Source organism: Bactrocera dorsalis, chromosome 5 (genome assembly GCF_023373825.1).
Source record: "Bactrocera dorsalis isolate Fly_Bdor chromosome 5, ASM2337382v1, whole genome shotgun sequence".
Taxonomy (NCBI): Eukaryota; Metazoa; Arthropoda; class Insecta; order Diptera; family Tephritidae; genus Bactrocera; species Bactrocera dorsalis.
This window is the reverse complement of record NC_064307.1, coordinates 7929639-7956109: the sequence shown is the minus strand read 5'-3', so window position 1 is coordinate 7956109 and position 26471 is coordinate 7929639. Positions and strand designations below refer to the sequence as shown.

The following is a 26471-nucleotide window of genomic DNA, read 5'->3' as shown; positions in this document are numbered from 1 at the left end:
CGAAATTACAGTACACAACTTGCTTGGCTTGGCGGAAAAGGTTGAACATTTGGCTTGGAGAGGTACAACTACGAGCTGAAATCAGAGATGGAACTCACTACAAAGAAAACGAACTGCTGTTCGGCTGTGTGATTGCAGTCTAACGGTGTACGAAAGTGTTCAAAACGGGGGTTTTGTAATACATGTGCAGGAAGTACTGGGTGCTGAACTCGTCAAATACAGTCTATATTTCCAATGAAATTATGTGCAAAAAAATTAACAGAGAGCTGTGTGCCTGTTTTCGAAGCTTTGCATTCAAGCTTCTGTCTTTGAGAACGTAATCCGTTCTAAAATCGTATCAGCTTTTTCGAACGATGACGCTTAGCAACATCGTAAAGCATAGCTAGTATGACGTCGTCAAAAAGAACTGAGCTTTCCAAGCTGATAAACCTTAAGGCACACTAATTGCAATGTTTTTGCACATAACTGATAAAACTGATTCAAAATCAGCAAAGGAACTTAACACCAGGTTGTCCAATAAGTTTTGATGTTCGATAAAAGACGGCGTTGTTGCTGGCCAAAATTTTTTTTTGTTTTTCACTCTTCATATGTATGTGAAGTTTAATATCAATCGGTCATGTCGTTCTTTGTTTACAAGCCATTTGGTGTCGCCGTGTCACAGTAGTTTTTTACAAAGGAAACAGTTGATTATCGTGCAGGGATAAAATTCTTATTTTTGGAAGGTGTAGCATCAAAAGAAATTCACGAACGAATGTTAAAAGTGTATAATGATTGTTCACCTACAAATGGAACAGTAGAAAGATGGGTTGCTTATGGGTTGGTCGTACAAGCCCTGAAGGCAATTCACATGAAGGACGTCCAAAAAGCGCATCAACACCAGAAATCATAGCCAAAATACAGGATATCGTTTTGAAAGATCGTCGAATGACTGAGAGAGATTTAGTAGAGGCTCTACTCACCTCATTAGACACAGTGAGATATATTTTAAGTGAAATTTTGGGTTTTAGAAAGCTGTGTGCACAATGGGTGCCGAATTCGCTAACAATGGAACTAAAACACATTCGAATGCGACTTTCTCAGACACATTTGGAGCGTTTTAGAAAGGATAAAGTGTATTTTGTGCATCGATTCATTACTATGGATGAGACTTGGGTCTTTAACTATGATCCTCAATCAAAAAAAGATGCTAAAGAGTGGTGTGAACCTGGTTTTTCGGCTTCGAAACGAGTTGTTTGTGGATTACTTGCCAACTGTTAAAACAATTAATTTTGAATATTTTTGCAACCTTTCGGACCATTTGAAGTAAAAAATTTGTGAAAAAAATACCCGGTTTGCAGAAAGAAAATAGTTTTTCAGCAGGACACTGCACCGTGTCACAAGAGCATTTTGACAATGGCTAAATTCATGAATTAAAGTTCGAATTGTTTAAGGATCCGCCGCATTGAACAGATTTGGCCTCTAGTGCCTTCCATTTGTTTCCAGAACTCAAAAATGTATGCATGGCAAGCGTTTTTCAGCAAATGAAGAGGTCATAACGGCTGTTGAAGCGTATTTTGCAGATCTTGCGGATTCTCTCTTCAGGGATGGGATCCACAGATTGGAGGTTCATTGGAGCAAGTGTATTAATGTTTGGGGAGATTATATTGAATAATAAGTAAGTGTATTTTTAATCACAAAATTGTGTTTTTCTTATCAAACGACAAAATTTATTGAACAACTTGGTATTTTGACGGTATTCGTTTGAGTTTGCACTCATCTTTCGCAATACGAGTTCATAACTGTTCCCTCAACGCAGTCGTAAATCAACTGAAATATGTGTAAGTCTTGTGTGAAACGCATGCATACAAATTGCGTGTGCCAGCGGGAGTGTATGAAGCGCTAAACAATAAAAACAAAAACAACAACATATTGCGGAACTTACTGTGCTTGATTTTTCCCTCGTGCTGATTGGAAGACTCTGTGCGGCTTGAGGTCAATTGATCCTGATCCGATTCGGACTCTTCGCTCTCCGGCTCCGTTTTGCGCGAGTGCCGGCGCCGGTTCTTCGAGGACTAAACGCAAAGCAGCGCAGCGTGCGAAGCCGCATGAAACGAGAAAGGGGAAAATGCAGAAGTCAATTAATTTGCGTGCGACGCTGTTACTTGGCATGAGATTGAAGCGAGCCAGGAGGAGGATTTGCATTTACTGAAAAAATCAAAAACTCAAAATACTCTAAAAATACAGTTACCGTCAACACTATAATTTCATTTGAATTAATTTAACTAAAAGCGGCGCGCAAAGGAGTTCTTCGCAAACGTGTTTCTGACGTGACTGCTAAATTACTTTTCTGCCATTTTCTAAAAACTGCACCAATATTTACAACAACGAAAATTATAAAAAATCGTGAATGAAAATTAAAGGAAATCGAAATGCTCTCTAAAGAAAATACTAAAAATAATTACAAAATCAAGAAAGCGCTGCAAGCGGTGCAGTCAAGCTATTTTAAACTACTTCACTGCATTCTCGAACAGTAGTGGGCATATAAACAGAGTCACCGATACTTCAAAATAACACAATAAAATAATAAAATTCAAAAAACACTTGAAAATTAGCAAAAAACTAAAGCAAAAGCTGACTCTGATTATACGAGCGGCCTGTCCTTCTCTTTCTGGCACCTTTTAAAGAGCTAGCGTAATTTAAGCGTTCAACTTAAGTTTAAAGAAAAAAGTCTGAGACAAACAAATAAGAAAATAAACGCACGATATTATGAAATGGCGAGGTCTGATAATGATTATAGTTTGTCTTTGATGGACGTTGACTGTGGTTGTAATGATAGTTGAGGTGATGGTGGTGGTTTTGGTGTTGGGTTGGTTTTAGTACCGCTGCGGGTGGTGGTGACGAGCAGCCCTCGGTCAGAGCACGCTCATGGTACATGAAGGAATGCAAAAGCGTATTAGCCGGGCCGGCGTGATGTGGCTGTGACATGTTTCCCGTCTCGGATAATTGAAATGTGGCATACGGTGATATATCCTCGGATGTCTCTGCGGGTAGAAGGGGGAGAGAGAGAAAGCAAAGTCAATGGCGTGTTTACATAGCGAAAAGCATGTGTGTACATACCACACACACAGACATATAACAAACAACAAACGGTACTAATTAGTAAATAATTGAAATGGAAATGGAAATGGAGACGCAGTCGGCTTTGACATTGCGTTTCTCGCATGACTACGCCACAGGGAGGCTGTGATTGCCAGTTGCAAGGCGCTGAGATTTATTTAATTTGCCTTAATGGCGAGCAATGTCATTGGACGTTAGCATACGAGGCTGGTAGGTATACCTAAATAAATACATGTATATACATATATATATACGTATATATGGACAACATATGGAATGGACAAGCTTTTAGAGGAATGCAACGTGTAATGCGCCAGTTTGTTTGAGAAAATCTTGAATAATCTTTTGTAATTGAAATCTTCTCTAAACATTTTCAACGAACCTATCGATTATTTTACAGCAATGGGTTCAGTCTTTATATTGGGTAGTCGAAAAAGTATTTTCGTATTTCTAATCAAAATTCATTTTTTTTATATTTATGATGAACTTTAATGAACCAAATATGTACCATTTTGGTTCACCACTTTTTGCGAAAAACTGCTAGAAGTAATTGTCAGAGCGTTCTCTGGAAGCCAACTTTACTCCTTTAAGGGAATTCTGCATTGACCGCAACAAATAGTAGTCCAATGGTGCAAGGTCAGGGCTGTCTGGTGGATGCATTAAAACTTCCCAGCCAAGCTCTCACAGTTTTTGCCGAGTCATCATCAAAGACGTGTGTGGTCTAGCGTTGTCCTGATGGAAGACGAAGGCCTTTCTCTTGATCAGTTCTGGCCGTTTTTTCGATTGCTTGCTTCAATCTCTTCAGTGGTTAACAGTAAAGTGTAGAATTAATCGTTCGACCAGGCTGGAGTAGCTCATAGTGAATAATTCCTTTCCAATACCACCAAACACTCAGCATAACCTAAATCGTCGAGGCGTCAATCCTGGCTTTGCGAGCATTTGTTGAGCTTCACCACACTTGGACCATGATCTTTTTCGCACATTGTTGTCGTATTTGATTCAGTTTCCGTCTCCTGTTACCATTCGCTTCAGAAATGGTTTGATTTCATTTTGTTGCAGCAAAGAATCGCAGATCTTAATTCGGTCCATTAAATTTTTCACAGACAAATTATGTGGTTCCCAAACACCGAGCTTCTTTTCGCAGACAACCTTTTTTAAATGGTTCAAAATCGTTTGACGATCATAGCACTGGAGATATGCGACTGCAACGACATCTGTTGACAAAATACGAAAATACTTTTTCGACTACCACATAATGCAAGTCTTTATCATTTATTCCGTCTCTATGTATACAAGATTTCAAATGTAGCCAACAACGCGGCAAAATATTACCGCTGAATTAATCGCGCCGCCGAACAGAGAACTGTGAAAGCAAATCTTATGCAATGGCGAGTTTTTCCATTTCCTTTTCAACGACCACGAAGCCTTCCAATTGTACAAACACAAAAATAGCGAAACAATTGTGGTAACTCACCGGGTATTTTGTCGTTATTCTGCATGGACACTTTATGAATGGTGGCATAATAGCGTTCCCGTTGCGCAGCCTCTGAGTTCTGCCGATTTTCCAGTGATTCCTTTTGTATGCGGTTACCTTGCTCTAAAGCATATACAATAAGCAAAAGAAAAAAGCAATGTATGTAAATCAGTTATGGGTGTATGTGAGATGGGGAAGTGATTCGCAAGCGCGGCGCGCTTCAAAACAAAGCAAAGCTCAACAACACAGTGGCAGCCAAAGTAGGCGCACCGTGTTGTTTGCAACACAGCAGTCAGCGTCATGGCAATTAAAATTCAATTTGTTGTAACAATGTGAAATTTATTTTCTCGGCGTGCACGAGGTATGTGGTAGGTCCTATGTGCAGCTCTGCTAAATCGAATATACGCGGTTCCATATCATTGGGTGTGCATGCTGACCACTCGTTCTTCATGTCCGCGTGTGTTTGCTAGTCGCTTCTGTCTATACATCCACACAACCAGCCATTTTTTACTTCGTGCCTGCTACGCTCTCTCAGCACTAAACAAACGGGCAACATCTCTAGCGTACTCCTGCGATAGTTCATTCACACCTCGGCCGCTTTGTTTGTTCACTCGTTTGTAGGTTTTCTGGCAGTATTGTGTTTGCTTTGTTAGGCTTTGATTTGTTTTGTTTTGCCGGTGGCAATGGATGACCCACTCAGGCATTCGTAACCACATGGCACCGTCCTCTGCCACTCACACCGCCCACATACACCTACACACACCGCGTTCAGTACTTACTGTGTCGATAGCACATGACCACCAGCGCAATTGTGCAAATCATGCCAGACAACGTGGCGATGCTCGGTATCAATAGATTCACATTGCCATAGAAAACGTTCGAGCCGCGTTGGCCGCGCTGTACAATCTCCGGCGGTGGCTGCTCCCCATCCTTGGTGAGTGTGACGAATGTGAACTCGGCCTGTGATACGCCGGCCACATTGTGCGCCTCCATGCGCAGCTGGTAGAGAGTCGATGGTTGCAGACCGGAAATGGTGAAACGACGTTGCGGTTTCAATGCGTTGGATACTGTGAAGATGGAGCATATGAAGGGGAATGAGAGCAATAACAATGATGATATTTATGCAGTAAACTCTGTTCAGTGCTACTTATTGCCGATGAGAGCCGAGAAAACGCAAATATTTATTGAAAAGTACTCTGGGTAAAAATAGTAAGACTTTTGGGGAATCAAATTTCTGGTGCTGAAACGTTCAGAATGTTGGGAGTGGCCTTCGGCGATAATTTTTTGTGGCGATTCGTACAAATTATTCAAATGGGGTCCAGAACTCGATGACGACGAACCTCGTTGAGAACGGCCGTGAAGATCAACCGATGTTTGGGCTTAAGAATTGACGATTAGCAGTCAGAGATATTACTGGCACCGTTGGAATATCGGGAGGATCAGTAAAAACCATTTTGAAAGGTCATTTGGGCTTAAGAAAAGTGTAAGCACGATTGGTTCCAGAATCACTTATTTTTTCCGGAAAGCAGCATCGCGTTAACGTCTATGAAAAATGGCTTTCTGACTACCAGGATGTCATGAAACGCATTACTAATGGCGATGAGCCTTGGATCTATACTTAATATACTTAATTCTATCTGAAACAAACGATCAATCGGCCGAATAATGTGGCACAGGTTAGCCGAGGCAAGAAAAACAACGACAAAGTAGGTCAAAAAAGATTATGTTCACAGTTTTCTTCGAGATATGGCACCCTCCGAGTTCTTTCCGACCGGTCAAGCTGTCAACAAGAATTTTGAGGAAAAAAGTAATAATTTTAAAATTAAGAACAAAGTCTTACTAGTTTTTGCTCATAGTCGTAGGTGAAGTAAATCGCTCGAAAGAGGGCTTGAGATGGAAGATGAAATGGAATAATGGTAAGCCTTCCAAAAATATTTGCATTATTTCTCAAAGGCTATTTACATATCTAAACCTGGGAATTCACACATAGCGCGTTAAGTATTCAATTGAATTTGCTGTCGGCTAATTGGCGATGACGAACAACTAAATCACGCCACCACCTTCACTTACCCAGTATCCAATCGCGCTCCGCCTCATCAGTAACCGGGCGATATTGTAGCACAAAGTAGAGAATGGGGCAACCATTATCGGGCCAAGTGTGCAATCGCACCAATACCGAAGTGGAGTTGGGCGCAATCAAGCTGGTTGTCGAAGGCATACCTGGAGACTGGCCTTGAGTGCGCACGTGCAGAGTTATGCTGGCCGGTGAAGTTCCCACTTTATTGTGAGCAGTCAAATGAATTTGATAAGTGCTACCACAAACCAGCCCCTTCAGCTCGTGGCTTGACGCGTGACGCGACAAAAGCATCTCATCCATATTGCTGTTGGCGCGCCGATAGAAGAGCGTGTAGCCAGTGATGGGTGCATTGCCGGTGAATCCGCACTTCCAGTGCATCAGAATACTGCTCGAAGTTGCGCTGGTCACATAAAGCACCGGCGCCGACGGTGGCACCTGCACAAGCAGCACGTGCGTGAGACGGTCTGTGCCGATGCCATTATCCACTTGACAACTGTAGTTGCCGCTATCCGAAATTTGCAAACTCGAAATGATTAGGTCGCCCGAGTCGAGTAACTGTGAATTGTGCAGACCACCTTGCCGCAGTGGTGTTTCCGCTTTGTACCACTCGCGTTTCGGCTTGCCCACCGCCGTGCAGGGTAACGTGACCGTTGAACGCCATGGTCGCACTATCGGACCGCCGAATGAGACAATGCGCGCTGGCACACGATTCGTTGTGATTTGCGATGCAACACGTGAGCTCTTGCCTTCGCCGACACGCGTAGATGCGGTCACCCAAAACTGATACTCGATGTGTGGGTGCAGATTCTTCGCTTCGAAGTGCACTTGCTGCGACGGCAGACTTCGTTTTTCGTTGTTCAATTCCTCTCGGCCATTTACCACACGCATATACAAGTTGAATTTTGTGATGACCCCATTCGGCTCTGTTGGTGGCAGCCACGACACATACAAAGATTGTGGCGTGCTAACAACCACCTTAATGTCTGCGGGCGCTTCGGGCGCATCCTCCTCAGTGTGACAGTACAATGGGTTGGATAGTGCACCGTCACCCATGCGTGTGTGCGCCAACACTTGAATGCTGTAGTTGGTGTATTTACGTAAGCCCGTCAGCACCGTGGTCAGCGCGGTTGTCTTGCGTGATTCAACTTCGTCCTTGTTGAGTGAGAAGTCATCTAGAATGGGCTCGAAAATGAGTTTATAACCCTGCAACAGGCCGTTAGTGTGATAAATCGGTGGCGGTTGCCAGGAAACTTGCAGCGATTGCGAGGTCAACGCAGCGCAACGGATATCCTCAGGCGGTCGACTTGGCACTATCACATTGAATATAAATTGATTCAACGCAACGAAACGAAAATAATATTTTAAATGAAAGCAAATATGAAGCTGTCCCCAAAACTTACCATCCTCCATGGTTTGCGCCGACACCGGTTCGGAAAGTGGGCCCGGGCCCACCTGATTGAAGGCTTGCACAACCACATTGTAGCGCGCGAATTTCTGTAGGCTACTCAGCAATAGTTCACCGGTGCCGCCATCGCCGTCACCGGATACCGAGGTGAAATTGTAAGCTGAATTACCCGAACTGGCCAACTTGTAGCCGACGTTGTAACCTTGTATATCGCCATGACGCAGTTCGACCAGCGGCGCCAACCAACTGACAAGCAACTCTGTGGAAGACAACGGACGAACAGAGAGATTGAGCGGTGGCCCGGCCGGCCGTTGTGGCTCGGTGCGCACCACTAGTTCTTGGCTGGGAGCGCTGCGTCCGGCAGTACCCTCGGCTATCACTCGAAAGGAGTAACGCGTGGCCGGCTTTAAATTTTCAATCAGAGCTGTGTAGGTGGGTGGATCTTTTACCTCGACATGCTGCCATTGCTCAATGAAGAGCGCTGTAAGGATCAATGCAAGTTAGTTAGAAAAGTAGGGTGTAGTTTTGGGTTTAAAAAGTTTTAAAATGGAACGAAGTTTAATCGAAATTGGTGGGATTCATAATTCGATAGTTCAACAGTGTTAAGTAAAATTACAACATATTAGGTTTTTTGGACTTCAATACTGGAAAGTCTTGTCTTTGGTTTCAACTGCGGATATAATAATGTTCTGCTAGTGTTGTCTGTTGTATTTTGCAACTTACGGTCCATTTCCTTGAATTCCACAATATATTTGGAGATGTCCGCTGTGTTCACGCTTTTCGGCTGCCACTTCAAATTCACCGAACGGCTGGAAATCATGGCCGCCTCCAGCACAGTGGGCGGTTGCGGTGGCTCCTGCACTTGCAGCTGCACCAACTGCTGATCATTACCATACAGATTGCTGGCGCGACAGAAATACGGTCCACTGTCGCTGGCATCCACCATCCGTATCTGCAGCTCGGCAGAAACACCGTCGGGCGTGGCCTCCTGCTTCACCGAAATTCTGCAATGACACAAATGTTAAATGAAGCGGAAAAAATGCAACTCATCATTTGTGGAGAAAATGCTCCTGTGGGAAATATGCGGACACTAAATAACAACTGATAGAATTAACGCTCGCGGGATGAGGGAAAGATTAATGAGCAAAATGAAAATGAAGCAGGAGTGTGGTGAGGGAGTAGTGGTGGGGCGGGTGGTGTGGATTTGGAGCTGCGAGAGCTAGCTACGGCTGTCCCTCTCGACCTACTTGTAATTTGTTGATGGATTCAGTGTGTTTTTGCCCGAACGCATCCAAACGATATTAATCGGTTTGTCACCGCTGACGGAGCATTGCAGCAGTGCTGTGTCACCTTTTTTCACCATTACCGAGCGTGAAGTGGATGAGAAGTACGGCGAGGCTGTATCATTAAAAATGCAAACAAACACATGACACATAAATATAGCAGAATTCACAAAGTGAGTTGTAGAAAAGTCTAAAAGTTTGCGCACACACACAAAGCAAATGCTTGTGATATTATCGCACGCGTGGCAAATATTACGAGCACTCATCTCCATACACACACAGCATGCATGTGGAGCCTCCTCTGGGTATGTAATTAATGCCTCAAGCTACAGTTTCGTGTAATTTGGGCAATATTTTTATATCCTTTAAACACACACGCACACACAACAGTTTAAAGTCAATTCCTTTGGCTCTTCGAACTTACAGTTAACTTTTAATTGTATAACCTTTCCGATGCCGGTGCCAATGCCGTTATTCGCTTGGCACAGATAGAAGCCCTCACGATCCTCCTTGACGTGTTGCAGCAGCAGTGAGCCATTGCTCAGCAGTTTGGTGAAAGGTCGCTCACGCACCTCCTCGTATTCTCCCGACTTGCTACCTATAAGTTATATGTTTCGATATTTATCAGAATTAATGTGTTGTTAAATATCTTAAAACGTTGTCAGAGAACTTCGAATGTTTCGGAAAGAATTTCACGGCCTGAGTGCACATAAATATTAAGTTTCGTTATATATATATGTGAAGAGATTTTTAAAGTTGTAATAGACTTTTGTCGAATACCAAACTTTATATTCCAATACACTCAATTTGGTTTTCATACTTTAGTCTTCGTTATTTATAAAGTGTTTCTAAATTTTTTCAATTTTTTATTTTAATATCGAATTTTCGAAATGGCCAATTTTTATGTACACCTCCTACCAGTGCGTTCTGCATATGTGTCTCACATACCTGTGGCCTTCTTCCAAACGATGCTAGGCGTCGGCACGCCCTGCGCCTGACAATGCAACATGATGTGGCGGTTGCGCTCCACATTTGCGTCGGCCGGCTCGACAATCCAACGTGGCGGCACTGCAGCGCAGCCCATCCGAAACCACAAGCCGATCAGGTTGACCAAAACAAACGACAAATGGAGATGGCAGGGAGATGACGAGTGACAGCATAGGCGAGCGCGCAGCAACGAGCGAGAAGCAATAACAAAAAATTGGGCAATTATAGCAAAGCATGAATTCGGATCGATAATGCAATAAATAAGAGTGGAAATGAAAGAAACCATTGGAAATACTATTTTCATAGCCGTCAACAAAAAAGAAACAAACGAAATGTTTAATAAAGAAATTAACGATTTTGAATTATTGTAAATGGGGCAAATTATAATCTTACTTAAGGCGTTTATTTTGCCCCTTAATTAATTAGATAACATTCAAAGTAATCTATAGTGGTTAACCGAAAAAATATTGGGTGAATTAGAGACAGCAAGAAAATTCAGAAGTAAGTTCATAGAAGAAAGTTGAGTAACAGTAATTTGAAAGATGTTTGTAATAGGTTTTATTTTAATTTCATTTACAGTTATTTAAAGTGTGAAAGTGAACTAAAAAACTACTGAATTGAAGGCATTTCAACGGTACTTAACAATAAAGAATGAATCCGAACGCCGAAAAATGTGAATAATGAACTAAATGCGTTAGACCTTAATTGGAATTATTTATGCAACCAAAGTCGATAAGAACTCAAACATAAAACGTAATAAATTCATTAAAATTTCCATACTTTTCCAGTTGTTGTAGTTTTCTCATTCTTACATTGCTGCCAATAAAGTCAGACGCCTTATTCAGTCGAAGCTCATCAAACTGTGTGTGCAAAGATTTTTCAGAAGGCAGTCGTAATCAAACCGAACCTGTTACCTTTCTATTTCGCTTTTATGTCTAACCTAGGGTTAATAGTACTACAAAATAATGGTCTATGAAATAATAGAAAGTATGCTGCCAGCTTTGTGATATAAACTTAATATGTGGGTGTTCACGGGCCCAGCAAATATTGGTGCTGAAGCGCAGCTTTAAGGGGTTATATACATTTTATTTTACATTACTTTCTTAATGTACATTTATTTAAGAATATACACAGAAAATTTCACATTGCTCCGGTGAATATTTTCGCAGAGTGCTTGGAAGTACCAAACTTTAAACTTGTTTCTCTCAAAATTGTGTTTTCAAAGTCGGGGACCAACATTACTCGAAAACGGCTAAGCATAAAGTAGTCTCAAATTTTAGCAGGAGCTTCTTAAATAATCGAAGATTTTTTCTCACCAAATAAATATTTTTTATAAACAATTTAAGGCGGAAATTTTAGTTTAAAATCTATTTTTTTTTTTTGAGAAACCGCTATTTTGAAAAAAAAAATTATTTTGCTTATTCCTACGACTAATTTCTAAATTTCGTTTTTCTCAAACACACTCTTTTTTGAACTATCTGACATGATTCCGGCAGTCAACTCAACTACTCAATCGATTTGCTTAATTTTTTTAAATGTTCACAAAACGCCTGGCTATCGTCCCCATATTTTTTATAATTTATTCACAATGTTATGACAAAATTTATGTAAAAAAACATGGGGAAAAATTAAAAAACAAAAACGTTAATTACTTTTTTATTTATCAACATTTTTTCATGATTCTGGGAGGGACGATAACCATTCACGTACTTTTGAAGAATAAATTGGGTTTTATTTCTTCAAAAAAAAAAATGTCAAAAAACAAGCCAGATTACCCTACTGACCCCTTAATAATATCTGTTTGGTTTTTTGATTTTAGATGATCCAGTTCTGAGATATAGTGGTCACCGCAAAACGTATTTTTTGAGAGAAGCTCGTGGAGATCAGCTGTAGTTCCTTTCCGAATAAATACTTTTGCAATACTAAGTATTAAAACACAGTTATAAAAATTGTGGATGAATAGGTTTAAAAATTTGCTCCAAAAAAAATTTTGGAAAGTTTGCATTTCTTCGGCCTTCTAACGGTATATAACCCCTTAATGTGCCAGTAATTATAGCATTACTTTTTAGCTTGGCCTCCTTATTAGGTTTACAGCATTATAAAAGCAATTCAGCAGACTCTGGGTTAAAAGTCCTTATATACTTAATCAATCATCCTATATAACTTCGGAAAAAAAACTGTTTATTTTTAATGTCGAGTGCGCAGCAATGTTTAATTCAAAGTTGAAAGTGAAAAACACATATATTTTTTAAAGCTTTTAAATATAATTTGGAGCTTTAATACACACGAAATTCAAAATTTATGTAGCTCAGACTGCAATACCTAAAACCTCACCCTTCCCAGACTGCCGAAAGTGTCAGTGATTTGGATGGATTAGCGGGGAATTTAGTTATACACATGCAATGAAAAATTATGATTACTTCGTTATCAAAGTTATACACACACACCTATGTACTTGACCATATGTATGTAAGCGTTTCGTGTGGGGAATGGAAATGAAAACTAACAAGAATTTCAAAATTGATCACCATCGTAACGCTGCAAATAAAAGATACATAAATGTCAGCTAAAGCACACAAATAAATGCTTCAAACACCACACAGCCAACACACATACACATGGATATAACCGATATAGCAAATCTGCCAGCATCGCTCCTCAATCAAAGCTCAGCAAAATGCGCTTCCAGACGGCAGCGCTGGCCAACAAAGCAATCGCTTTTCATTTTACAAACATGTATGTGTGATTATTGAAGCATTTAGTTATATACGAGCAGCTTTGCGTGGCTACAAAAGCGTTCAATTGCAAAAAAAATGCGATAAAAAACTTAGCACAAACTTAACAGTTAAACGAGTGACGCCAGATTTCAGTGAAATGATAAAGTGAAAACTAATTGTAAGCCATTAAATTATGGAGAAATAAATGCGATTCGCTAAAAGTATAATAAGCCTGCTGGGTTTGGGGGGACAGTAAAGCTTTCGGTGTGTATTTTTGCATTTTTCATTATGCAAGTCTTCCAAAACTTTGGTATCGCGGGGGGTAAGCAAAAAAATCATTGCACACAACAGCCTTAAAATATAAAGTTAGTCTTTTTCAATTTTTGAAGCCATAGTCTTTAGATGATTTTTGTTAGAAAACGAAAGTCTCAAACTGAAAAAATGAACAAAGCACAAAAGCATTTAAAGCAAAGCACGCAAATCTGCTGCATAATTATACATACATACATACATGCTAAAAGCAACAAAAGTTATAAGAAGCAGTTTTCTAGATACTAGGCATACTACAGCTTATTAGAACAGGAGAAGTTGTAACTTAAAAAAGCATGCGAGAACTAAAGCATTTCTGTGCAACGGGAAACTTTTTAAACTGTTAACGAGTTGTGTCAAATTCAGCAGCACACATTAGTTAAGGTGTTACATGGGTTTCAAAAAAACGAATTTTATATGGTCTTCTTAAATTTTGAAACACCTCTAGAATATGGTCCTAAATTTTCAAGTTGATCCGAGTAATAGTTTCGGAGATACAGCCTTGAGAGCTTGTCCGCTCGAAGGCAGATAGACTAAGTGCAAGGTCTTTAAACGCGTTTTTCTCGAAATTATGTTTCTTAAGTGGGTTGGCAAGTTTTCTTGTGAACTACTCTATCGATCTTCCGAATATTTTACACCGGATTTTGAGATACTTGAAATAATCAATTTTTAAAAACTTGGACTAAGGATCTTTTTTGGATTTTTTTAGATACAATCAATTCTTAAAGACTTGGATGGAGGATTTTCTGTTCGATTGCAACTATTTGAAAAAAAAAATTCACGAAATTTAATTTTTTTTGTAAAAATATCAGCATAAAATCCAATTTTCAGTTTTTATTTTTCCTTCGTCTAAGTTCTAAGTTAAGATTTCAACTAGAACATGTATTTTTCATTTTAGATGATCCTGTAAGGAGTTATCCTGCCAACCCGAATTTTTTTCCGATAGAACGCCGGAAATGGCATCGCAATGTCAGACTTTAAAATATTTTTTTCCACAAATTTCTTTCTTTCTTTTTTAATAGTGTATGTTTGTAAGAATAAAAAATTCTAATAAAACATTTAATTTTTTATATGAGAAACGAATTGTCGAAAAAAGACTGTTTCTTACCCAAAGAAACTCATGTAACCCCTAAATTATTTCAAGAGCACTGTGTGGACCCGGCAGCGTTAAGACTAACTTAACTCGTGTTAGTTCGAAGTATTCGGCATTCCACGAAGCGATCACAGTTGTACGAATCGAATGAAGGTTCATGATTTTGATAGCAATAAAGACTATGTATAACTTTTCCTAGTTTTAAACCAATTCATTCGGTATTTGGAACAGTAATGAAATGAAATTCAATTCAATCCGATTTCGAAAAATATTAAATACGGAATACACCAAATGTTTTCGATATAATTTAAGCTTTGAGTTGAGAACCAATCTTTTAAATTTCAGTTTGTCAAAAGTCATGAAGTTTTCGAAATTTAGAAATTACCTTATTTAAACCGAGCCTCGATTCGCGCGTATTTCAAGTGTAAAAATCATATATTTCCCATAATTCATGCACAAAATAGCCTTAAACCAAAATGAAAGAGCAAAAAGAGCATGGCATAAATGGTGGAGTGACAAAGTGCGGTTTAGGTGAGCGGGGAGCACAAAAGTAAGCAAACTAGCTACACATACGCTCATGCCGTGGCATGAGTAATAACTTTACAAATACTGCGAAGCTTTAAATGATAATAAAAACAGCGCAACGAATGTCGGTTAGTTGAGCGCGAAATTTAAGCAGGATATACCAAGTTGTTAGTAAGCTTTAAACATGTTTACATTGTTGTTGTTTTCTGGCACCACAGCGCGACAGCCACACACGAAAATCCCAAAATACAATATATTTATATGCACAAATATAACGGCAGCTAGCGTTGGTTGGCGCGAGTGTCGCCTGACATAAGCCGCGTAACAAAAAGCGGGGCTTAAACTGATACGTGATTCCCTTTTATTTATCTGCATATACATACATATATATATATAAAATATAGCGAGTGTTTAGCGAGGATTTAAAGAGTAAGCAGAAAGTTGTTTGCGAATGTAGCAGCACGAGTAGAGAGAGAGCTTAACAAGCAGAGCAAAGGAGCGGATAGCGGGTACAGCGGGTGCGCAGGTAAAAGCGTCTAAAAAAGCACAAAAAGCTCCACGGCCTGCCGAGACATACACCTAAGCACACATACGCCGGTAGTCGGCAGCGATCGCGATCCATTGATCCATTTCCAGTTTGTGCCTCGTTTTTGCTGGCGTCTTCTTCGTGCTTCGTTGTGCTGTGTGTAGTTAAGACCAAATTGTGGCAATTGTATTTGTTTTTACTGTTATGTTTTTCAATCGCAACTACACTATCTAAAGCGCTTAGCAATGCATATTCCTTAAATAAAAAACAATGCAATAGTAAATAAAAATAGTAAGAAGCGTTTGAAGCAGTGCAACAGTAAGGTTACCTGGTGATCTGCCGTACAAAAAACCCACAGCGTGCCAAAGCGACTGGAGGATGGATTTTGGTTAAAGGGGGATATCAGGGGTCTTTCAAAGTTCAGCTAAATATATGATTGTGTGTGTGTGTTCACAATTTGTTCGTGTGTGTTTGTATTTGAACGCCGCCTTTACCTAACCAGAACTCATAGTCTCCGTTTGAGGTTATTTTATAGATTCAAATGAATTACTTCTCGGAAGCATTTCGTACTGATGCTAAAAATCAATAGTCACTATTTGATTATAATTAAAAACTGAAATCCATAAGAAGCCATTTTAGTACACAACGGAAAAGTAAAATAAAAACTGGTTCATTTTAATTTGCGTGGAGTGTTCGTTAAAATTTCGTTAGTGGTACCGTTAATTCTACTATTTTATATTAATATATTTGTTTTTTTAATGATTGGTCTTTATTATTTTGAGTTTTGTTTTAAAATATGTGCAAGTGGTGTGTGGTTTGTGTATGTATATGTGAGAGATTTCATCAAAAGATCGGTAAATGCGGCTTTTAAAGCTTTTCTCATTTTTATAACTTTGTTCTAGGAATTATTTTTTTTTTGATTTTTCTTAAAAGTCGCTTCAAATTATGCTTCAATTCGAGAAAAAATTGCTCCACTTAAAAATAAAATTGCATTTGGAGTATAACTTTTGAGCGGAACCTCGAATAAAGAGACCTGCGGCAGGTCGTGGTGAAATTGTGTGCATGGAAATGTTCTCTCTTTGTTTTGGGGGGGACTGAAAGAAACTTTTTGAATAGTCAGAGTAGAGATATTTGCTTAAGATTCATTTTAGTTCCCATTTTGCTCGACATGCCTTCACCCAATTTTTTGATGAAACCTTTTGTTCAAGTTAACATTGCGAGATAATAGCTTATGTATGTGTGGTGTGATGTGATGTGGTGGTAACATTTTATATTCTGTTATTTATTTCTCTTAATTCAATATTTTTCGTTAATATAAAATATAATTTTTGTTTGGAAAGTTTTGCATAAAAAAGTTACTCCTTCCATTTAGTAAAAGTAAGAAGCTCGTATGCCTCCTATGGATAATGCATACATACTCATAATCGTATGTATTCGTGTAGGTACGAAGGCACCGTCATACTATACCTTTGACCTGCAGTACGGCGGTGTATTTAATTTCGGCAGCCGGATTCTTTGCCACGCACGTATATTCACCGGTGTGCGATGCCGACAACGACGGTATGCTCAACAACGACGAGTACTGATCGAGCATTGTGACATTGGCGCCCAACAGTTCGGGCAACGGCTCGCCATCTTTGAGCCAGATCAATTTGAGCGGCGCATCACCGCGCGACACACCGCAGACTGTGCGCGTGCGCATACCTTCGGCGAGGCCATCTTGAAACACGAACGGTTCTATTATGGGTGGGACTGTAATAACACACAAGAATATCGATTATGTAATTTAAAAAGTTCAATCATATGATTCGTATTCTAAAATAAGCATATATTCGTACGGCTGGCAAGCGCCTAAACGCAGAGAGAGAGAGAGTGGAATTATACCAGCGTTGTGTTCCGGCGGACCAACGTTGTGTAGTGTGATGCGAAGTGGTTGTTGTGTCTGGACTTACGTAGAATTTGCACGCGTTTAGCTGAAAGTTTTTATAGTTTCTTAAATATATTTATACTTGTATATATGTTTACTATATACCGTTAAAGGTATATCTACGAGCTACTCTTTCTCTGAAAGTTGTTTGATTAAACCTTCGCAGTTTTGAATATTTTTTGAATCTACAATACGTTAACACTACAAATTTGAAGCATTCCAGAGAGAAAATAAACTATTTGTTTCAAAAATTCAAACGAATCAGAGTTATATATATATTTAATGTTAAGGAAAAATCGTTGAACCTCATCGTGATGGAGTATATATAAACATACTACAAACATAAACGATTTTTTGACTTGAAATGGGTTCAAAGCCGTTTACATACGTACTTTCTTTCAACATAAAATGCATTCTTCAATTCAAAGTTAAATTAACGGTAAATGATATATGTATCTATGTATACGAAACGGGCAAAATCAAAATCCATTCAAAAACACTACTTCAGTCTATGTATATATAAAATATTTATGTACATATATATAAACAAATTTGTTGTAGCTATATTTAAACTGTACAATTACAACAATAGTTGTAAAAATCAAAAATCAATTGCACCAAAATATTATTTAACTCAACGTGGAAATAAATAAAATATATTTGTGTAAGTATGTATTTTCGCAAAGCGCAACTATTGGCGCTTTTTATGGAGGCTTCATCTCTTTACCATTGACCAGCAGCGCCTGAGAGTTCTCTACCTCGGCTGCTGAATTGCGCACGACGCACGAGTAGTTGCCGGTGTGATCGGAGCCGAGCGTTTCTATGACCAATATGCTGTTGTACTGATCCACCTGCTTCACGGACATATGCTGCGTCGGATCGATCGGCCTGTTGTCCTTCCGCCAGGAGATGGTCAGTGGCAGGTCACCTTTCACCACCGAACAGGTGAGCGATGCCCGGTCGCCCATATTTAGCTGTAGAATCGACGTCTGGAAGGGGCTCAATTTAGGAGGAACTGTTGGATGTTGGAAGTTTCAAGGGAGTTTAGCAGTGAGGACAGAGTGCAGAATTAGAGTATATTAAAGCGGGTGGCTGTAAGTTCAAAGCGCTGCGTATTTAAATAAACATATATATTTATGCACATGTGTTATCAAACTCACCTTGCGAAGTTTTTGATATAGTAAATATTAAAGTATTTTTGAAATGATTTTTTTTTTTTTCGTATCATATATTATACATTACGCTGCCTGGAGCTGAAATTACCTGCTTGCCTGAATTGATTTTCTTTGAAAAATATCATAATAAGTGACTGATGTCTGGGTGTATGATTTTTTTAAATATCGCTCTAGACTAAGCTCATTAATTCTTAACCAGATTATTGCTTTATTTTAACTACAGACCATTAGCAGTATTACGACCACCACTCTCAATACTGAGCATCGCAAGCTTGTTTGGGGTTGAGCCCGTAGAAAACGGACCTGCTGGTGTTCACACAAAGCAAAAAATCTATGGAGGTTTTCTTCTATAAATGGAACACAACTCTCTCTCAAGAACCGCACCAAGTACCTTGGGGTAGTCTTGGACCGCAAACTTTTGTGGAAGCACAACGTGGAAAAATGGGTGAGGATAGCCAGTAATGCTTTATAAACGTGTAAGCAGATACTCGGCACAACCTGGGGGCTGTCTCCCTCTCTCATGCACTAGTGTTACACAGCTATAATTAGACCAATTCTACCCTACGGTGCAGTAGTATGAAGGACAGACTTACGGAAATCTACGTACCGGATATTAATGGAATGAGTTCAGAGGCTCGCTGCCCTTCGAATGGCATAGGCTTTAAGAACAACGCCAACAGCGGCTCTTAAATTGGAACTAAACCTGCCACCTATAGACCTCTTCCTACATATAGTCCCTTCGGCCATAGCTCGGTTGGTCAAGCACCGACTACATGATCCCACTTTTCAACTGGGAAAGTAGGCACAAAGTAAACTTAGAAGACGATGGCTGTCGTAAAGGCATATTAGCTACGCGCAACACTCTAAATATCTATACTGATGGCTCGAAAATCGAGGATGGAGAATTAGGCAAAAGGCAACCTTTTTTTTTAAGTTGCTGGACCACTGCAGTATATTTCAAGCTGAGGTCTTTGCTATTCCGAAAGCAGCGGAGCTGACCTCTAATGTACCTGCAGGCAACTCCAGAGTCAACGTCCACGTAGACAGCCTATCAGCTATTAAGGTAGTAACCTCGTATCGAATATCGGTCCAGAATTGTCTTCGAAAGCAGAGTAGCAGTGGAAAATGTTGCCAGAAGTAAGCAACTTCAATTCTACTGGGTGCCAGGTTACAAAGGCATCGAGGGCAATGAAATAATGGACGAGATTGCCATGAATTGTGTAAGGCTAATATCCGACAACGTAATTCACATTGGGAAACCCATATATTTTCTATTCGAGTATCTGGACAGATGTATGATAAAGAATATCAAAAGCCGAAGGAACGAGATGTCAGGTACCGATGTGCAAAACGGTAGATCGGAAGTACAAGGCATATCTATTGGCACTCGATAGAAGAGAGTATAAGAGGATAATGGGAATACCAACTGGTCACTGTCTTGTAGCAACAAATGCCCACAAGATGGGACCGACAGATCGAGAAGACGGCAGGAAATGCCTGGAGCAGGGCATCAGGGAAAAAATGGAGTACTTGGCCCGCATTGGCAAGACTACGGTGTAAGCATCTGAGGTCCCCACACTATGATACAATGGGGCCGCAAAGTCTATTAAAATTCGCGTTAAGCGCAGGCATTCAAAGCGATGACTACTCCTCTTGGACTTAGCAAGTGAATTCCATCTGGTATCGCAAAGGACCAAAACTGATCTATGCGTGGCTTATTGGCCTACCAGATTAACCTAACCTAACCTGTATAACCTATTTTAACAATTTTTTTTTAATATAACACACTTTAGATCTGAAAGATTTATGCACGCATTTCTTTCTTATCCTCCATTTCCTCTAATTAACCTGTTTGCGCTTATAAAATTGGGCAACTTTGCTTTGCTTTCTGTTGCTGTTAATAAGCTAACTGATTACGGCTAATTTTTTTGTAATTGAAAAGCTTCATTGTAGGTCAGCACGTTCAAATTAATTAGACGTTGTGTGAGCGAAAGAATTTATTCCTGTGAGACTGAGTTCTAAGTTTGAAAGTGAAGTAGGAAGAGAGATTCTGATGCTCATTATAATTATTGAATGAAGCAACATCAAGAGAGAACCGACAGCAATCGCTTGCCTTTATGTTGATGAGCTGTTTTAACATAAATATTTTGTATATTTTTGATATAAGCAACTGCTGATTAAGGGCTCGCTAATTAGCTACAAATGGGGAAGTCCAAAAGGATACATTGAATTTTCTGATAACCGGTTCTATATTAATGTTTTACAAGAGAAACTTCTATCAATTAATTCTTACAAACATTGAATATCGAAAATAATATCTTCTCTTTATTTTATTTTTATTTCTATTTTTGTTTTTTAATAATAATTTCCACAAACTGCTAAAGTGAACAGTGTTGCCGAAGTTAATAGCTGGCACGCCATTAAATATGTCAACGCTAATACACACGCAAACACCAACACAGACACCTTACCGCAAACCCTTGTGGCCCAGCGGCATTTACAGTAATATCTGCATACATGTGTATATGTTTTTAAGAATGTGCCAGGCATGTGGTGTACCAATGGAGTGATGTGTTATGAATGCATGGAACACTTGTGGAGTGGCGGCAAAGTAAATATGCAAACCTCAAAAACCAAAAGGCTAATGAGGTACAAATCCTCAGTCATATTTATTTACTTTCATGCAGGCACTTGCCTGTAGATATGTACGACCAAATGAGCCAGACTCTTTGCGGCAGCGAGTCCCTAAAGTGCCAACATCAGCAACAAACGCCAGAAACACACATACAATTGTGGCAATGTGCACACTTATTTAAATTAAACGGGATCTGCACCACCACAGATTAATGCCTATATACATACATACGCCTCGTATATACTTGAACACATATACAGCTTATTTTCGCTCGTGTTTATGAAAGTACACAAAAGATGCCACAAGGGCCTAATTTGTCCAGGATACCAAAAAGTGGGTAGTGGGCCGTCGCAGGCGGGGAAAATGTATACATCATAACGCTGCAAATACGTGGAAATCCGTAATAACACGCCATTGAAAGGCGCAAAATGTCTCGGCGGAGTCGGCAAGGAACAAATGAAAGCACAACTTTGAAAGTGAGCTGACTTATACTAGGAACAACACCGCTAGGAAATAACTGCGGATCAGGAATTTATTTTTCTTGAATACCAAATCGGTTACAATTTCATCAGTTGCTCAGTAGAAGTTGCGAAAGTCATTAGTTGATTACACGAAAGAACAGAAATGAGGACTAGTTGCATCCATATATACTCCGGTTCACTCCTTGGAACACCTTGATTCTTGCAACTGCACAAGCGGAGTTGGGCATACAAATAAGTACATATATAACTTTCGATAAGGCGTCCCACTTGACTTCGGCGTACATGAATGTGTTATGTATTCTCACATACGATTATGTATCCACATGAATGAGCACACCCCAACCCATTCGCTAACTCTCACTCATTTATGTTGTGACACAAAGCACAGTTGATTAAAACGGAAGAGAAACAAAGTATCTGCGAGGCGGCGAAATGCAATTTGGTTTGTGAAGAAACCGAAAAATTGCGCAGCACTTCCGGCCGTTGGAAAATCTTCTATAAATGGTTGAGGGTTTGTATGTGGCGTGAGGCGCCGAAACTGCTGAGTGGCAAATGCTCATTTCAGGTTTTGCTGACGTTGATTGTGGCAGGTGAAAATCAAATTATTTAAACGTCCTTCTTCTACAAACAATTGCAATCAGACTGTTAGCCGAAGATATCGCTTTCAAGTGATTACTAAAACCGTTCAAATACCACACTACATTGGGTTAGACAGGGTTTGTCCGGAATATAATGGCACTGATTCTTCTCCCGCCGCGACTGTACTTCGGAGCGTGCGCGCACCGACTGGATTCGGTAGAGGGCGTTCCCAAATAACAAACGAGCGGCTGATCAGTTGTCTCCCACTACATGGGGAGTCAGGACAAACATATTCACGCGACGTGTTTCTGTGAGTGGTGCAAGTCGAAAATGCAGCGTTCGTTAGAGCAGAGGTACGCGATTAAATTCTGTGTGAAACTCGGTAAATCTGCGACAGAGACGTTTGATATGATCAAGCAGGCTTACCCAGATGTTGCCTTAGCAAGAATTGTTGCGTTTCGATGACAGACCTTTTTGGAGGGCCGGGAAGAGGTCGGTGATGGAGACCGGAAGAGTTAGCAAATCCAAAGTGAAACGATGCTCATTCTTTTTTTTGACATCAAAGGCATCGGCCACCGTGAATTTATTCCTCCTGAACAATCCGTCAACGCCAAGTTTTTCGTGGAAGTCCTCAAGAAACTCAAACGACGGATCAATCGGGTCAACAGCCTAGTTTTGCACAACGTGGAAGAGTCTCACACCGCCTTTATTGTGAATAGCTACCTAACCAAGGCCGGTCTCCCAACGCTTCCGCAGCCGCCCCCGGACTTTTTTTGTTTCCTTGCCTGAAGAGGCCGATGAAAGGCAAGTATTTTGAGGCGAAAGAGGGGATCCAAGCAGCATGAACCTCGGCTCTCAAGGCTATTCAGGAGAATGCCTTCCGTGACGCTTTCAATGTTTGTAAATCGCGCTTCGAGCGCTGCATCGACGCAGAAGGAGCCTTTTTTGAAAATTTTTAGAGAATTGTCCTAATACTTTCCGGGCAAACCTTTATGCAACAGCGAAGCAACAGCGGCATTTCTTTAAACAATGTCTGAAGAATTTAGTAGCTGACAAGAAACTTACCCTCCAAATATACAGTAAACCAACTTCAGCTGAAACGAAACCTATACTTATGTTCTGAAGCAAACACATATTTTTCATATTCGAAAGTACACGGGTGGCTAAAAATTAAATTTCTTTGACTTCTGCATTTTTCTTTTGGAACTTTTTAAAGCCCAGAACTGGACATCCGCTAACACTGTCGCGGCAAACGAATATTCGCGTTCACCGAAAGTGTCAAGTTTTTCAACAAACACTCAGAATAGCTTCAATGGTGGACACATTACAATACCATATACTAATTAAAATATAAAAGTTATTAAAACTGAGTTGGCGGCCAGTGTGGTTTTAGTATGTCGTGCATAAGGAAGTACAAAACCGTAAAGCCTGCAGCGCGCATATTTAAAACTTTACTAATAAAACTAAAAGCGATTCCAATTATTACTTATTTCAATGCCAAAAAGTTTTTCAACTCTGAAACAATGAACATTCTGCAACAGAACAAGTTCTCTGCTTGTTTCGAAACAAATAAAAATGACTTTGTCGTCGGGACTCAGCCGCAGTGTCCGCCTTGCTCATCTCCTTGTTGTCGTTAAGGCGTGCAGTTGCTGTCTTATAAGCAACCGCAGCGAAGTTTGCAATAGTTCCCATTTCGAAGTGATGAACTGCGACTCTTTTGGGCAGCAACTCAATAACAACACAGGCGTTCCGCACAAGCGACCGCAAGTTTTGTGCTGATAAGTGCCTATCTCTTCCCGCTCATTGCCGAAATTAAAGCAATAATAAAGTTAAGCAATAATGCGGACAAGCGAAATATGCGCTTGTGATAAGAAAAGTTGGCTTAATAATGCTCCAAATGCTGCTTCCGAATTGAAATTGCTTCTGCGCGCTCTGTTGTCGCAATTACAAATTTAATTGTTATTGTTGCGCCTACAACATTGGAATGTGTTGCGCATTTTAGCTTTAACGGTTAAAATGTCCGATGGCTATACTTTTATCTTACTAATTTGTCTCACACTTGTATCATATGAACTTTAATTTGCCCCAAATATTAATTTGCCCTTCAATAACTAATTACCTAACTAGTTCAAAACGATTTTTTAAATTTTCAAATTTTTCACTGCGGGTGCCTCTCATTTAGGACAGATAATGAAAAGCTGTATTTAATTTTATTGAAGCCTCCCCCTTGCAATGGCTAATTTCCATATGAATGAGCTTGCTTCGCTCTTATCATTGTCATTGCCTCCAAATTATTGCTTTTGGTATTTTTGTTGTATTAATTGTGCCCCTCTTTTTTCTTTCTTTAGTGGCGATATTCATGCTCGCCATTCACCCCTTTATTCGCACACTTAGCTCAGTTTCGCTTGAAGTATACTGACCTATGACTGTGACTTCGCCACTGCGCCGCGCACTGTGGCCCTGCTTGTTGCGCGCCCAGCATGTGTACACGCCCGAATCCGTGTTCTTCTGCACTGGTGTGATGGTCAGCGAACCGTCCGGCTGCACGCGTTGCCGGATATCATCTGGTAGTTCGCGGCCGTTACGCTCCCAATGTATCTCTTCGATGGGGTAGCCAGCGACGGGACACTTCAAGTTTAGGGTTTCACCCGACACGGCAGTAACTTTCGGTATGAGGCGGATGTAGGGTAGACCTGTAAAAGTAAGAAGGGAATGGTGAAAAATTAGGTTTATTGTTGTCATTCAAATAACGGTTGATTTGAGTTTGGTTGCAAGCTTTTGAAAGTTAAATGAAAAAGTAGAATTTATAAAGTCTGAATTTATAAGGCGAGTTAGTGAGTAAAGATGTCCTTACTCTAGCGGTAAGCAGCCAGCGGTAAGCTGCCAGGAGTATTATCCAAATTGTAAGCATATAAAAACTGCCAAATGGGGAACGTTTTCGTATTTCTTCGTTTGGTAAACAGTTAAATTGCACTCAAACCAAACGCGCACTCGTCTGAAGCTCCACATGTCCAGGAGATATCAGCGAGTGTATATCAGTGTATGTTCAGGAGCAATCAGCGTGTGTATGTACAGTTTTTCGCTACCCTCTGGGCATACGAGTACACGTTCGGCCACAGAAAAGGAACAGGCAGCATGTTTTGGCTTTATCTATGTGGGTCAGTGCAGCGTCAGCAGATTCCTGTGCTGCAGCTGTGGTTCGCAATGTTTTTTTCCCGCAGCTCTTTCAATTCTGAGTTGAGTATGTTTATTATTTGTTGCATTTCTTAACAAAAAAAAAAAACAAAAACAGAAACAGAAAAACCGAGAGCTGTGGCAGTTGAGTGTAAAAAGTGTGGCATTTGCATTTTTGAAAGGCGCACTTGTTTCCAGTTAAAAATTTATAAAATTTATGACAAACTTTATGGCGTATGAATTTTTTATTTGCTAAAAGTTAGCGCCAAACATTGTCACTGAAAATATTACTGCCTCCGCAAATATACGGTATGCTGCTGCATAGCTGAGTTTCCATATGCCAGTGATGCAAATAAAAATAAATATTATTCAAGCTGCTCTCAGCAATTAAAGCCGCTTCAATCTGGAAAATTATTGTAAAGTGGTTTTCAGAAGTGATTTTCAGTATTTGGCTTTTGTATTTGGGAATTAGAAAGTTTTAAAGAAAAAGCATGAATAAGAGAATTTGAATTTTTAAATATTTTTTTATATGTAAACTTGCTCGCGACAAACAATCATCCAACATTCTGCACTTTTCGGAACCAGAAATACAAGTATACACTAAACACTAATGACTAATTTGATGTTTCATTTGACACAGATGTCGCTGACAGTCATACCAACCTAGAAAAAAATATTCCACCAAATGTTTTCGCGTGAAATTTGAATTAAAAAGTCATACTATTTTTTTGCCCACAGTAGTAAATGTATGTATATACGAGTACATATATGTGGCTCTGTGTCTTTTTGCAATAATTTTGGCGCACGGAGAGTGCGGCTTTCCATGAACATCAATAAATCTCTGCGAGGCTTATTTTTCGAATGCATATTTATCATGTAAATACCAGTACATACATACATACATACATACATAAGATATGCATGCGAGTAGCGTGCCATTCTGTTCGGCAGAATCGCAATGAAATTTTAGCTGACCGTTTGAAAAGTGCGCCGCGGGGGCAAAATGC

General features: G+C 40.0%; 1 protein-coding gene across 7 annotated transcripts in view; it reads right to left on the bottom strand.

Annotated features, from left to right (window-relative positions):
• Positions 1-26471, bottom strand: part of LOC105231303 (Down syndrome cell adhesion molecule-like protein Dscam2) — a 111967-nt gene that overhangs the window by 6889 nt on the left and 78607 nt on the right. For 4 of the 7 annotated variants that reach the window (XM_029552465.2, XM_029552466.2, XM_029552463.2 and 1 more), the window contains exons 9-20: positions 24711-24983; positions 18147-18434; positions 10284-10403; positions 9760-9933; positions 9300-9450; positions 8776-9056; positions 8048-8533; positions 6641-7957; positions 5350-5637; positions 4571-4693; positions 2860-3020; positions 1922-2051 (exon numbers count right to left, since the gene is read on the bottom strand). In XM_029552465.2, the coding sequence (XP_029408325.2) occupies positions 1922-2051; positions 2860-3020; positions 4571-4693; positions 5350-5637; positions 6641-7957; positions 8048-8533; positions 8776-9056; positions 9300-9450; positions 9760-9933; positions 10284-10403; positions 18147-18434; positions 24711-24983 (3792 nt within the window). Of the gene's footprint in view, positions 1-1921; positions 2052-2859; positions 3021-4570; positions 4694-5349; positions 5638-6640; positions 7958-8047; positions 8534-8775; positions 9057-9299; positions 9451-9759; positions 9934-10283; positions 10404-16959; positions 17245-18146; positions 18435-24710; positions 24984-26471 lie in introns of all 7 variants that reach the window. The other 3 variants (XM_029552470.2, XM_049457157.1, XM_029552468.2) reach the window with 2 other exon arrangements.